This window comes from Pipra filicauda, unplaced genomic scaffold (genome assembly GCF_003945595.2).
Source record: "Pipra filicauda isolate LSUMZ 115617 unplaced genomic scaffold, ASM394559v2 scaffold36_size6622888_pilon, whole genome shotgun sequence".
Lineage (NCBI taxonomy): Eukaryota > Metazoa > Chordata > Aves > Passeriformes > Pipridae > Pipra > Pipra filicauda.
Window position 1 is genome coordinate 3,707,494 of NW_024104498.1, and position 12,414 is coordinate 3,719,907.

Below are 12,414 nucleotides of genomic sequence, written 5' to 3' on the forward strand. Positions count from 1 at the left end.
TCGAGGAAGGAAGACTCCGGCTAAGATTGTCTTCAAAACCACCCTGGCGTCAGAGTCTGCTGAAGGGAAACCCTTTGGGCCAAAATTAGCCCCTGCAACATGCCAAGCTGGAGCCTGCCCTCACTGGGCTGGGGAAGCCGGGGCAGCCCCAGCGGCACAGCCGGGGCCAGGGAGCCTTGCCAGCCCTTCCCGGGTGGCTGCGCTCCTGCCAGGCTGCAAAAAGCCAGGGAAAGGGTGCAAGGCATGGAAATCCCCAGGGAGGCAGTGCTCCTGGGGACTGGAGGGTTTTCCCCCCACAACACCATGGAAATGGAGGTCTTGTCCTAGAAGTGCCCATCGGGCTGGCAGGACTTGCAGTGAGGCTGGGGATGGAGGCAAGGCAGAGCTACTGCTTGGTGCTGGTTTGGGATAAATGGGCACCCAGCAGCTAAGGATGGACTGGGGCTGGGAACAAGGAAGATGGTTGTTCCATGGGAGCAGGTGTCCTCGATGGGACAGGTTTAGCTGTACCCTTATCCAGTGCTGGACCCAGTGAGGCAGCTGCTGGCATGAAGCCACAGCAGAGTAGCCCAAGGGGTGCTGGGTGGCCGTGACATGCAATGCCATGCTGTGCCATGCTGTGCCACGCAGTGAGGCCTGCCGAGGCAGCTGGGGCAGGTGGATTACCGCACCTTCCTTTCCCCAGGCTCCTTCCCCAAGAAGTTTTCCTGATGATCTCACTGGATGCACATTTCTAAATCGTTTGGTTGATTGTTTCATCATCGGAGGTCAATTAAAGAGAAGGCGAGTTCCTGTCACCCTGCTCTGAACCCCTTCACTGCCAGAGCCCCAGAACAAAGGGAGGAATTGGGCTTGGGCTTGGCCAGCTTGGATTCCCATTTGACTATTTCCAACAAGGGAGCGGATCTATTTTGGAGCCGGTGTTCCCAGGGGATGAGCTCACCAGTGCAGAGCATGAGCAGGGTTGGGGAAAAAAAAATATAGCCTTTTGTAATGTGTTGGAAACCTATTTACTACCAGAAGGCTGGGTAATTAAATGCCACTTCCTGGAGCAGAAAGAAGCTGTGATGCTGGTCCAGAGGGGTTTGCTCCCAATACAGGGTGGTCACTGTTCCTGCCAGACACTGCCATGAGTGTTGTGGGTGGGAAGATGCACTTTTGTGGGTTGTTTGTGTGAAACTGCCCTGTGGCATCTCCCTGTGGCTGGCTGTGATCAGGGCCGGTGTCCTGTGCCACAGCAGTGTCCCAGGGGCACGGGATGGTGGCAGGATGACTTTTCCATGCAATGCGTGATGGTGTGTGATTTACGCTGGCAGGGTTGCTGTGGGCAAAGAGCTGTATTGGAGGAATAATAAAATCAGATGACCCGGAAAACAGCTTCCACACAGAGCTCTTCAGCTCCTTGCTTGTCCTGCTGTCCCCTGGGCTGTCCCCTACTGCCTCACACCAGGCTGTGTCCCCACGGGTGCCAGTGACTCACGGTGCAGACTGTTCACTCAACCCCTTCCCACAACTCCTGTTGGAAAATTGTTCCCCTGCTGGGGCAGGAGTGCCTGCATACTGCAGGGACACCAGTGCCCAGCTTCCAGGGCCAGCTAGGCTTTCCCCGGTCTGAGAAATGGTGTATACCTGCAAGGACCAGGCCTGACTGGCACTGGCCTTGGCACCCACAATTTCCCTGCCTCTGTGGATGGCAAGGAGTGTTTTCCCTACTCTCTGGGAATCCAGGTTCTTTGGAGATTGAATACCTTAGAGTATCACTGGGGAGAAGGAATGAAGACTGCTCGGAGAAGAGTGGCAGAGATTTTTACCTGGGTCATTTGGAACTTTTGTAGTCAAACTGCTTTTTCATGATGTACAGCTTCTAATCCCCAGCACATGAGAGAAGGACTCTAGTGTGCATATCCCCTGTGCAGGGCAGCCATTCCATAATCCCCAGTGCAAAACTCCCTGTGCAACCTGCTGGCACTGTGTGCTGCGGCATTTTTTTTTGAGATGTTGGGAAAAATATCCTGTGTTCCTCCTGGTCTCCCTGTTGCTCACAAGGAACCAGAAAACAGCAATTCCTCCTTTTACCCCTCGAGCTGCTGGGGTGTTACAGGTCTTGTCCAGCACTTTAGTGAGTGGCAGCCAAATCAAACAACTGCCACGGCTGTGGTCCAGTCCCAGGGTGATCGCCAGGCCAGGGGGAAGGATGCATCCCTGGGCTGGCACGTGAGCACATGTGTTTGCACGTGAGGCTGCTGCTGCGAGGGCTGTCCAGATGCCTCCAGTGCACTGCACTGCTGATGGAAGCTGTGGCATGTGCTACAGAGTGGGACATCTCTCAGCACCAGGTTGAGTGTGATGTCCCTGCCGAGCAGGGGAATACCCCATCCGTCGTGGAGCTGGCTTGTGGCTGTGTGCAGAGCCCAGGGCTTTCAGCTTTCCTGTACCAGTGAAAGTTAAGAAGTGGAGGAAAAACGTTGCTGTATGTTATAGAGGAAGAGAGGTAAAAAGGGCAGGAAATTTGCACCATGTCCATTTCCCTTTGGCCCCCGGCCGCTGCTCATTCCGGATTCGGGATTTGCGTAGGCAGAGTTAAAAATAACAGGGGTATATAAAGAAGGACGTAGAGGGCTGCGCTGGCCCTGCAGCCGCCAGGGCACAGCCAGGCAACAGGCAGAGATCAAAGCAGGATGCGGTCCAGGCAGTGCAGTGGGGCCAGGAGTGTGTGCGGGGTCTGGGGGGTGCTGCTGTGCTGCTGTGCCGGGGGTCGGGATGCCCAGCTCTGCCAGCTTGGTAGCCTTCCTGGGCGGGCAGCTGAGCAGCACCCGTGGGAGATGGGCCATGTGTGTTCCCGTAGGCAAAGACATCACTCCTGAACTCTGTCCCTCCACAGCCTTTACTCCATGGTGACATTCACCAGGAGTCTGGTGAACAGGTCAACCTGACCTGTCTCCCCTGGCCACAGAGCTGTGCAGGGAGGCTGGATGTGGCCCCCAGCCGAAGCCCCCCATCCAGGGGCTGATCTCCCTGACTGTGCTGCCAGGGCGCTGCCTGCCTCCCCAAGTCGCCGGCAGTCCCGATCCTTGGCGGTGCATCCCGGTGTTCCCCAGGCCTGGGGCAGGCAGGGCGGACACAGCAGCTCGCTCGGCCGGTGCAAACGAATCTGCCCTCTGTGCCCTGATAACATTGTGTTTGTTGCAGAGCGGGAAGAGCCTGCCAGCACACGATAAGAGCAGATGACTTTACTCTGGACCCGCTCCGGATTGAATTATGCTTTAATTTCATTTTCAGTTCCTCTTTTCTTTTCAGGAGGGAAAGGGGGCTTGGGGGAGTGCAGGGAGGTCTGGGGGGTCCCGGACATTTCTCCAGGCAGGCCAGTCCCATGCAGAGGGGAAGACAGAGAGTAAAACTGAGCCAGATCTGTTTTCTACTCTCAGAGACATAACCCTGGAGTATCAGAGTAGTCCGGGTGTCCTGTAGTGTGGATCCTCCTGGCAGCACCCCATGGGGTCCCCTAGGAAGCTTTTGGAGTTTGGGTTTTTCTTCCCACTGAAGCAGAAGCTCTCTGGGCTATGATGTTGTGGCTGGTGTTGGAGAGTGGGCATTGGAGAGCCTCCAAATGAAAGTCCTCGGGTTCAGTCCAGATCCCCAACTCCAGTTAACAGAGCACAGAGGGGAACACGGTGCAGGTGTTTTTCAATCCCCAATGTTTTGTGGGGTAGAGGACTCCTCTGGGTCTCCTGGGAGCCCTGTTTGGCAACCTGGGCACTAATACCATCTCTGGCAGTGCCAGAGGTCATCACACCCCTGCCCGCCCCACATGTGCTGCGTGGCATTGGGGAGGGTGCCGCGGTGCTGTGGCAGCTGTGGCAGGGCTGATGGTGCTCTTGGCTTGATGGAGCCACCTCTGGCACACCATGCTGGGCATGCCACGCTCCTCACTCCTGTCCTCACTGCTCCATGCCAGAAGTGCCAAAAGCAAGGATAACCATTAACCCTTTCCTCTTCGGCCATCACCTGAGTGGATAGCCCTTCCCACCCTCTGTTTGTTCTCCTGCCTGGCTGCCGTTTGATCTCCTGGGATGCCAGCAACTTTACAGCCTGCTGTAGTGGCCAGGGAGATAATCTGCATTTCCTAAATGGGCTTCTGTCAATAGTGGGCTGCGCATGCACTGGCTGCTCCTGCTTGCCTCCCTCTCGGCTTGGAGGGGGCTTCTGTGGCCGAGGGGATGACAGGGCTGTGACAGGGACCCCCACACATCCACCCCAAGGCTCACTGCAGGAAAACCCTTCCCGTGCTGCCCTGCTGGCTCCCTGTGCGGTCAGCGCTGGCAGCGCTTGTGTTGCTGCGGTGCCTGGCGTGCTGCCACTCCCCACCGCACCAGCCCTCCCACCAGAGCATCAGTAATAAGAGTTTCCTGGGGAATATCCCACATTTGCAAGAAATATTGGCTGTAATATTAAGCTGATCGGTTGGCAACGCCTCTCTTAAATAAGCCGGCGCTGCATGGGTGCAGCTGCCAAAAATGCCTGGAAAAAGGAGAAGACCAAGTGGAATTAGTGTTTGACTCCCATGGCATCTTCTCTCACTTATCTATAAAAGTTTGGGGCAGGAACTGCCTTGCTATTAATTATTATTTGGCCAAGAAACAAATAATGGGATTAACTGGTGACTTAAATAAGCTACTCTGGGAGCCAGGCTAAAAGTGATTTTAACTAATGACCACATGCTTGTTTGCCACTTTGGAGGTGACTTTTTCCAAGTAAAGACTTTGGAGCCCGTGTATTTTGACCCAACAGGTGCCATTAATAAACCTGCTGCCTCGCTGGCAGCCAGGCACATGGGGCCCAGGCAGCAGCCCAACATGTGCTCTGGAAACCAGGGCAGGGATACTTGGTAAAAGGGGGAAGATCTGAATTGTTGTTGTTCCACTGGATTACTGAAATAATTTATTGCAATGCTCCACCCTTATAATTAAAGCATGGTGATGAAAGCAACTGGTAGAGTAGCTTTGGATTCAGAAGCGGCATGTGCGTGTGGTGTGTGTGCACACCTCACCTTTGGTGTTTATATTTGTGTTTTTTTTTTAAATTGACTCCTCGCTTCTGAACAGCACAGGCAGCAGCCCCAGTTCTTAGAAAGGTATCTGAGGATGGACAGCCCCAGAGAGCAAGGAGACAGGCTCCAGCAGATAAGGGCCATGGCTTCTTGATGAACGCAACAGTAGCAGGGCCATTCCTGGTACTGGCTGGCTGGGGGCCAAATGGAGAAGATCTTGCTGGGAGCCAGACAGGGTGGCAGAGAATCCCCAGGGAGGCCTGCCCACTGCCCTGGGTCTCTGTGCCGTGATCCAACTAGCCAGAATGGGGTGGGTGACCTGGGTGTCTCCTGTGAGGTGGAACAACCCGCTCTCCTTTTGTCCCCTGCCATGGGAAGCCCTCGGGAGGGCAGCACTTCCCCAGGGGCTCTACAGGGTAGGCAGGGTGGGACAGCTGGCCCGTGCCCTCTATGGCAGGGCAGTTGGAGGCTCAGCCACAGCGCTGGTCCCCAGGCAGGGCAGACAAACATCTCATGGGGGCTGTGGGGCGAGATGAGGCGATGCAGGCTGAATGCCAACCCCTGACAGGGTCTGCCGGGCAGTTATCTCGGCTCGCACACGCACCCTGCATGCAGCCAGATGGGAGCTGGTGCGCCCTGGGCTGCTGATTGCCTCACCGGCAGCACCGGTGCGAGAGGACGCGGCTTCACGGGTGCGCTGACATGAACCGAGGGACGCGGGGTCGTGGGGGTACCGGGACTCAGATGCCCGGCCCAGCTCCCACGGTGGCACAATCGCCTCTTGTTGAGACGGCACCTTTGCTCGCTGACGCGCTCGGAGCCCCCCCGGCCAGTGCTGTGCCCGGCTCACTGGCTGGCGTGCTCTCACCTGTCCCCCTGCACCAGGCCCCTCCGGGACGCTCCGCCCGCGTCCACACTCAGGGGAACCCCTGCCCCACTCGGGGCAGGGTACCGGGGGATCCCCGGCTCTGCCACCTACAGCCCCTCTCCCTTGCTCGTAGTGTGGGCAAGGCATAAGGGCGCCGTGAGGACGGGCAGGATTCTGAACTTTGTGATTCACAACTGCTCCGCTGGTCCTTCTCCCACTCGCAGGGGAGGGCAGAGCCCGGAGCGGGGACCCCGCCACGCTGCCCCGTCCCGTCCCGCGCGGGCTGCGAGCGCCGCCGGGGCACCGACAACGGCCACCCCCCCACACCCCCTCACGGCGGGGCAGCCCCGCGGGAGGGGGCGTGGCCCGGGCGGCGGCAGGGCCAATAGGGAGCGGCGGCGGTGCATATCAATGCCGGCCGGGCCAATGGGCGCGCAGCCATGCTGTTAACAGCTTAGGGGCGCGGGGCGGCGCAGAGCAGCGCTGCCGCCGCGGGGAGCGGAGCGGTGCCGGGTCCGCGCACCGCGCTCCCCCTGCCCGCCCCGGCCCCGCTGCCCCGGCCCGCCATGGCGGCGGCCGTGGACGAGAGCGCCCTGCCCTCTATCTCGACTTTTGCCAGCCTGATGCCGCTGGAGGAGCGGCCCGCCGACATGCTCAATGTAAGCACCTGGCGGCGGGGAGGGGGCGGCGAGAGGGGTTACGGGGCAGAGCGTCCCGGGCTGGGGCTCGGCCTGGCTCGGGGAGGGGGTGTGCCCACTCTCCCGCCGTCGGAGGGCGCCCCGGGGGCGGCGCGGCTCAGCCGGAGCGGTGCCGACCCGTCGGACGGGTTGGGGGGAGCCGCCGCCCCGAGCGGGAGGCGCGGGCCGCGGTGTTGGGGCGGCGGGTGCCGCCGCAACCGTCGCCCCGCCGGTCCTGACGCCCCATTTCCCCGCAGAGGATGCTACAGCAGGACGGCCCCGCTGCCGTCAAGCGGGAGGAGGACGACCTGGGCAAGTTCGTGGACTTGGACTTCATCCTGGCGCACACCAGCAGCGGCGGGCAGGCGCCGACCGGCCCCAACTACCCCCTGCCTGAGACCCCCGAGAGTTGCGGCACCACCTACGACAGCGACGGCTCGTACTCCACGCCGGGCAAGTTCCCGGCGCCTTACCCTGAGGGCCAGGGCCACAGCTACGTGGCCGAGCTGCTCACCCCGGACCTGCCCGGCCACTACGACCCGCAGCGCAGAGAATACACGGAGTTGCGGGTGCCCGGCGGCCCCCCACACCACCCCCACCCCCATCACCACCAGCCCCTCCACCCGGCCCTAGCCCGCCCACTGCCCCTGGATCCCCCTCAGCCCTTCGGGCCCCGCATCAAGAAGGAGCAGCCGGAGGAGCGCGCCTGCATGCTGGGGATGCCCTCCGCCGAGTATCTGGGGCCGGGCGGCGGCGAGCACAAGCCACGCGTAGCGCCGTGTCCCGGGCCGGGACCGGTGCCGGGGCCGCCGCTGCCCTACCCGGGCTTCGCCCACGGGCGCCTGGGGCCCCCCGAGGAGCCGCTGCCTGGCACCGATCCCCACCTCCTGGCCGACCTGCCGCCCCACTACGCCGTGGCCCCGCACCGCTACGCACCCCACTTCGCCCCCCAACCGCCGCCGCAGTTTCATGGACACTTCAGTGTTTTCAGGGAGCCTCTGAAGGGGCCGGGGCCGGGCCCGGCGGGGCTGCCCGGGCTGCTGGTCACGCCGCCCAACTCCCCGGTCCTGGATTACTTTCCGGCCGGGGCCGCCCCCGAGGACTGCAAGCCCAAGCGCGGCCGCCGCTCGTGGGCGCGCAAGCGAACGGCCACGCACAACTGTGAATACCCGGGCTGCGGCAAGACCTACACCAAGAGCTCCCATCTCAAGGCGCACATGCGGACCCACACGGGTAAGGGCGTGCCGGGGCGGGGACACGCACAGAGGGTCCCGGGTGGGGTTACCGGGGCACACGGTGAGACCCGCAAGCACGTTCCAGCGCGATTCCGGGTGTGCGAAGGGGCGTCGGGGGAGGTAGCACTGGCGGATGGGGGGGGGCGCGTGGAGGAGACCCCTGTGGTCTGTCAGGGGGTGCATGGTGGGTTCCCCGTGATGAGGCTGTGTGGGGGCACCCCACCCAGAGCTACTCCGCAATTGGCATGGGGCTGCGTGGAGGGATTCTGTGTGTGGGACAGGGAGCAAGTGGGGATGGCCCCGAGAGTGCTCAGAAAAACTCCCTTGGTGGGGCTGGGCAGGGACACACAGGGACCAAGGCACACAGCAAGACCACCCCCACTTGCTGGCTTTGGGGTTTAGGGATGCCTGAGGAGGCAGGGCTTGGGGGGGCACATGGAGAAGCCCCCCACCTGGGCTAGGGGCAAACAGAGCAGGGAGACAGACTGGGGTGTATGGTGAGACCCCCTGGTCGAGCTGGGACATGGCACAAGGTGCTGCCCCATAGCAGGGACAAAAAGGGGAGCACCCAAAGTTTGAAGTGGGGCAGGGGCACGTGGAGGGGTGCTGCAATGGGGAAGGGATGCCCAAAGGATGGACCCCATGTCAGGCACATGGGGAGGGGCAGGAAGATGGAGGACAGAAGTGGGGCAGGTGGAGGTGCGCAGGAGGCGAGTTTGCAGCAGGGCTCCCCTTCTCCTAAGGATAGGGATGCTGGGCAGGGCAGCACAGGGCCGGAAGCACGGGAACCTATAAGCCCACTGACACCCCCTCTCCTCTGCAGGCGAGAAGCCCTACCACTGCACCTGGGAAGGCTGTGGCTGGAAATTTGCCCGCTCCGATGAGCTGACCCGCCACTACCGCAAGCACACGGGGCACCGGCCCTTCCAGTGCCACCTCTGCGAGCGGGCTTTCTCCCGCTCCGACCACCTCGCCCTCCACATGAAGCGGCACATGTGAGCGGGGCCACGGCCGGACTCAGTGTCCCCAGAGCCAGCTCACGGTGTAAATAGCATCGGGCCAGGGATGGCCCTGGGGAGCAGCCTGACCACCCAGCCCTCTCTGCTTGTAGCTGATAACTAGTTTTCTCCTCCTGCTCCTGTGAGAGCTGGGCCCAGCCAAGTGGTGGGGAAGGGCTGCTTTGGGATGTATATGGGGATCAGAGCTACAAGAAACACCTGCCCAGGCATCGCCACTCAGTTCCCCATGCCTGGAGGGTCCCCCCCCAGCAGGTACCTGGTGAGTGGAGGGGGGGTGCTGGTGCATCAGGGATCTGTCCCCAGAGCTCCTGGCTTGTAATTGGGCATCAGCTTAACCTTCTTCCCCCAAATTCTGGTGCCCCCCTGGCTTCAGGGACTGTGGTGGCTGACTCTGGCTGTGTTTTGGCTGGAGACCCGTGCCCGTTGGGTGCGTGGGTTGCGGTGCTGGGAAATGGGTTGCCAGTCTCCTCGGTTATGGCCATCAGAACAAACCTCCTGACCCAGAAGCCCGGAGTGGATGGGGTGAGGGTGGGACTTGACTGGCTCGTGGCTATAAAGGTTTGCAGGGGTCGGCAGCACAGCATCACCTTGCCCAGGGAGCGGGGATGCTCCTGTCACCAGCTTGGGACCCCGCCAGGCAGTCCAGTCCTGGCCATTCCCACAGTTTTCCACTCAGGAGCCTAAAAGGGTCTCTCCTGGCTCTTGTTTGCTTTAATTTGTCTTGTTCTTCCCCTCAGGATGACACCAGGTACTGCTGTAGCTGCCTTCCCCATGCTGCTTTTTTAAATTTAGTGTGTAAAGGACAGTGAGTCCAGCTATGAATGCCCAGGTCTCTGCTATACTTGAAACTTTTGTAGAGGGGGGGGAAAAAAAAAGAAAGCTCAAAAGAAAATGAGTCTTTTTATGTGCAGCTTCTGCAAAGCAAGTTGTAAATTAAACAAAGCAGTAATATATAATGTTTCTGTTTTTTTAATATATTTTTTTCTTCCAGCTGGGAATACAGATGAGTCTCAGCTTTGGGAAGTGCACTGTTCCCGTCTGTGTATATTGTTAATTAACATTTCTCTGCTTGGGCACGTTAGGTCTCTTGCACTCCGAAATGTTACTTTTCTTTATATGCAAACTGTTGAAATATTGTGATCTGCTGTATAAAAAATAAACAAGATGTAAACATGAAAGAGCCAGGAGAGTTTACTTTAAAGGTTTCTTCTAAGAGGAGAGGGTGAGGCTGGGCTTGTTTGTCAGTAAATATTTACATCGATGTTCATTTCTGCTTAAGTTAGCTGTGGAGGATCAATGGGGAACGCCCAAGCCTCGGCATCTGAGCAGCATCTCCTGTGCAACAACTCTTGAGTCACCCCACTTCCCCGTGCCTCAGTTTCCCTAATCTGCAGATGGGGCAATTGCGGCACCGGGATGGTGTGACTGGTCCTGCGGTGAGTCATCTCCAAGGGGAATGGCAGCCGAAACTGTACTGGGAGCCTTGCTGGTCCTGTCTCCTTCCTGAGCTGTCCTGTCCCGCTGTCCCCTGCAGTGGGAGCTCTGTAGTACTGACCTTGTGGTCACAACTGGGAGGGAGGTCAGTGTCAGCTGCCTGGTCCTGTGTGCTGTCTCTGCCGTCCTGGGGATGGCCTGGCAGCTTGGTGGGGTTCAGGTGCTGAGGTTTCCCTGCGTTAATAGGTGGTGACTCAGCACAAGCGTGCTGGCAGGTCCCGAGCTCAGCAAGCAGGTCTGGCTCCATCCCTCCCTCCCACAGCTGATTACCCGTGATGCACGCATCGCTGTGAAGGCTGGGACTTGTCCAGACCTGACACCATGCTGGCAGTGCAGGGAGCACACTTAGAGGCAGGCTGTGTGGTGCCCTGGCCCAGGGTGGTGGTGGTGGTAGCTCCTTCTGTGCTCGCTGCCACAACCTGCCAGCTGGCCAGGGCTGGGGGATGCCCTGGGGCTCCTTGCCCTGCAAGTGGAAATGGGATGTAGCTGTGCTGCCAACATGGGCTGGGCTGATCCCACTCTGTCCTGCTGAAATGGGAATGGCAAAGCAGGGCTGATGTCCCGCTGAGGGGTGGCTAATGTTTTGGTGTTGGGCTCTGTCCTGGGCCCGGCACCTGGCCTTGTGGTCTGCCCTTGAGTGGGTACAAAAGCGTGGGTGACTCCAGGCAGGGTGACAGCAGCTTGGGATGTCATGTTTTGCCTGCAGGCCTGAGATCGAGACCATGGAGCTGCATCCACAGGTGTCACAGATCCATCAGGCTCAATCACTTGTCCTTTCCACTGCTGCCTCCACCCTCTGCTTGCCCCACTTTCTCAAAGGTGCCTGTGTGGGGGTGACAGTGCCGGGACACATGTGGCCTGTGATGAGGTACTGGGTACGTCTTGTTCCTGGGACTCCCAGGACCCAATGACAAGTACAACACCAGTGCTGTAGCTGGGACAAAACTTCTGCCTCTTCCCCAGAGACTCGTTAAAAACGTCACATGGAGGGAGAGGGAAAGGTGTGGGCTGTTTGAATTAGCGATGAGTCAGGCTGGCAAAGCCAGATGGGGAGAGTGCGTGCCTGTGTGTTTGTGTGCGTATAAGTAATCTCTGGCTTTGTGTTTTTATTATGATTATTATTTTTATTTCCAGGGGAACGATGAATTTCTCCAACCATCCTGTCCCACTGGAAAGGCTGGCTCTGCTGTCCTGTCCTCCCTAAGCATCTTGGGAACTGGAGTGACGGTTCGCGGCTGTTTTGAGCCTCGGCTCTGAGATCAGAGCACAAACCAGTTCTTCCTCGCCTTTCATCATCGCTGTGCCAGGGCAGGAGTGAGGTCCGGCTCTGCTGCCGCTACCTTATGTGGAGGCAAGAGCAGAGGAAGGTGCTTTGGTTTCTTCTCCAAGCAGAGCTCCTCCAGGTTTGCTCCCCTGTGCCTGGGGCAAGGCACTCCATCAGGCACAGGATGGGGCACGGCAGTCAAATGGGCTGGCATGGCTGGGAACCTCACCTGGGGGAGGAGTGGCTGCAGTGGAAAAGGCAATTATGGTTAATTTGTTGTTAATAAAAAACACCCTCTTCCAATTGCCTGGGCTAAGATACACTCTCCACTGGAGGAGGAAGCCCAGTCCTGTCCCCAGCAAAACCTGCCCTGCAAAGTGATGAGGGCAGCAGGAAAACACCTTCAGCAGCACCAAGGGAGGCAATGGCTGGGGTGCAATCCCTGCACGTGTACCCACAGTCAGCTGGAAAGCCCTGGGCCATATCTCTCCCTTCCTTTCCCACCTTGGTCATCTCCTGGCTAAAAGGACCCTGGAAACTGTGCAGAGGTCCCTGACCCCTTTGTAACTTGTAAAGAATAGCACCATGTCTTTTGGGGTGTGACCTGGCACAGAGAGGAGGCAAATGGGGAAAGAAAGCAGCAAGGCATGGAGAAACACCTTCCAGCAGAAAGGTGAGTCATGGCCACAGCATGGCCTGGCACCATGCAGTCACCTGCCAGCTGGGCTGGGGCCCTGGGGGTTTCAAAGCTGAAGGTAAGTTAAAGAGGAGCTCAAGTGGGTTTCAGTCCTCTGGGGATGACCCACCTCG

At 59.2% G+C, this 12,414-nt stretch overlaps 1 protein-coding gene across 1 annotated transcript; it reads left to right on the forward strand.

Annotated features, from left to right (window-relative positions):
- Positions 1-6,380: 6,380 nt before the first annotated feature.
- On the forward strand, positions 6,381-10,024 carry LOC114001758 (Krueppel-like factor 2). Its single transcript, XM_027747207.2, has 3 exons — positions 6,381-6,574; positions 6,850-7,825; positions 8,651-10,024. The coding sequence occupies exons 1-3, from the start codon at positions 6,482-6,484 to the stop codon at positions 8,824-8,826; spliced, it is 1,245 nt and encodes a 414-aa protein (XP_027603008.1). The 5' UTR covers positions 6,381-6,481; the 3' UTR covers positions 8,827-10,024.
- Positions 10,025-12,414: the final 2,390 nt, after the last annotated feature.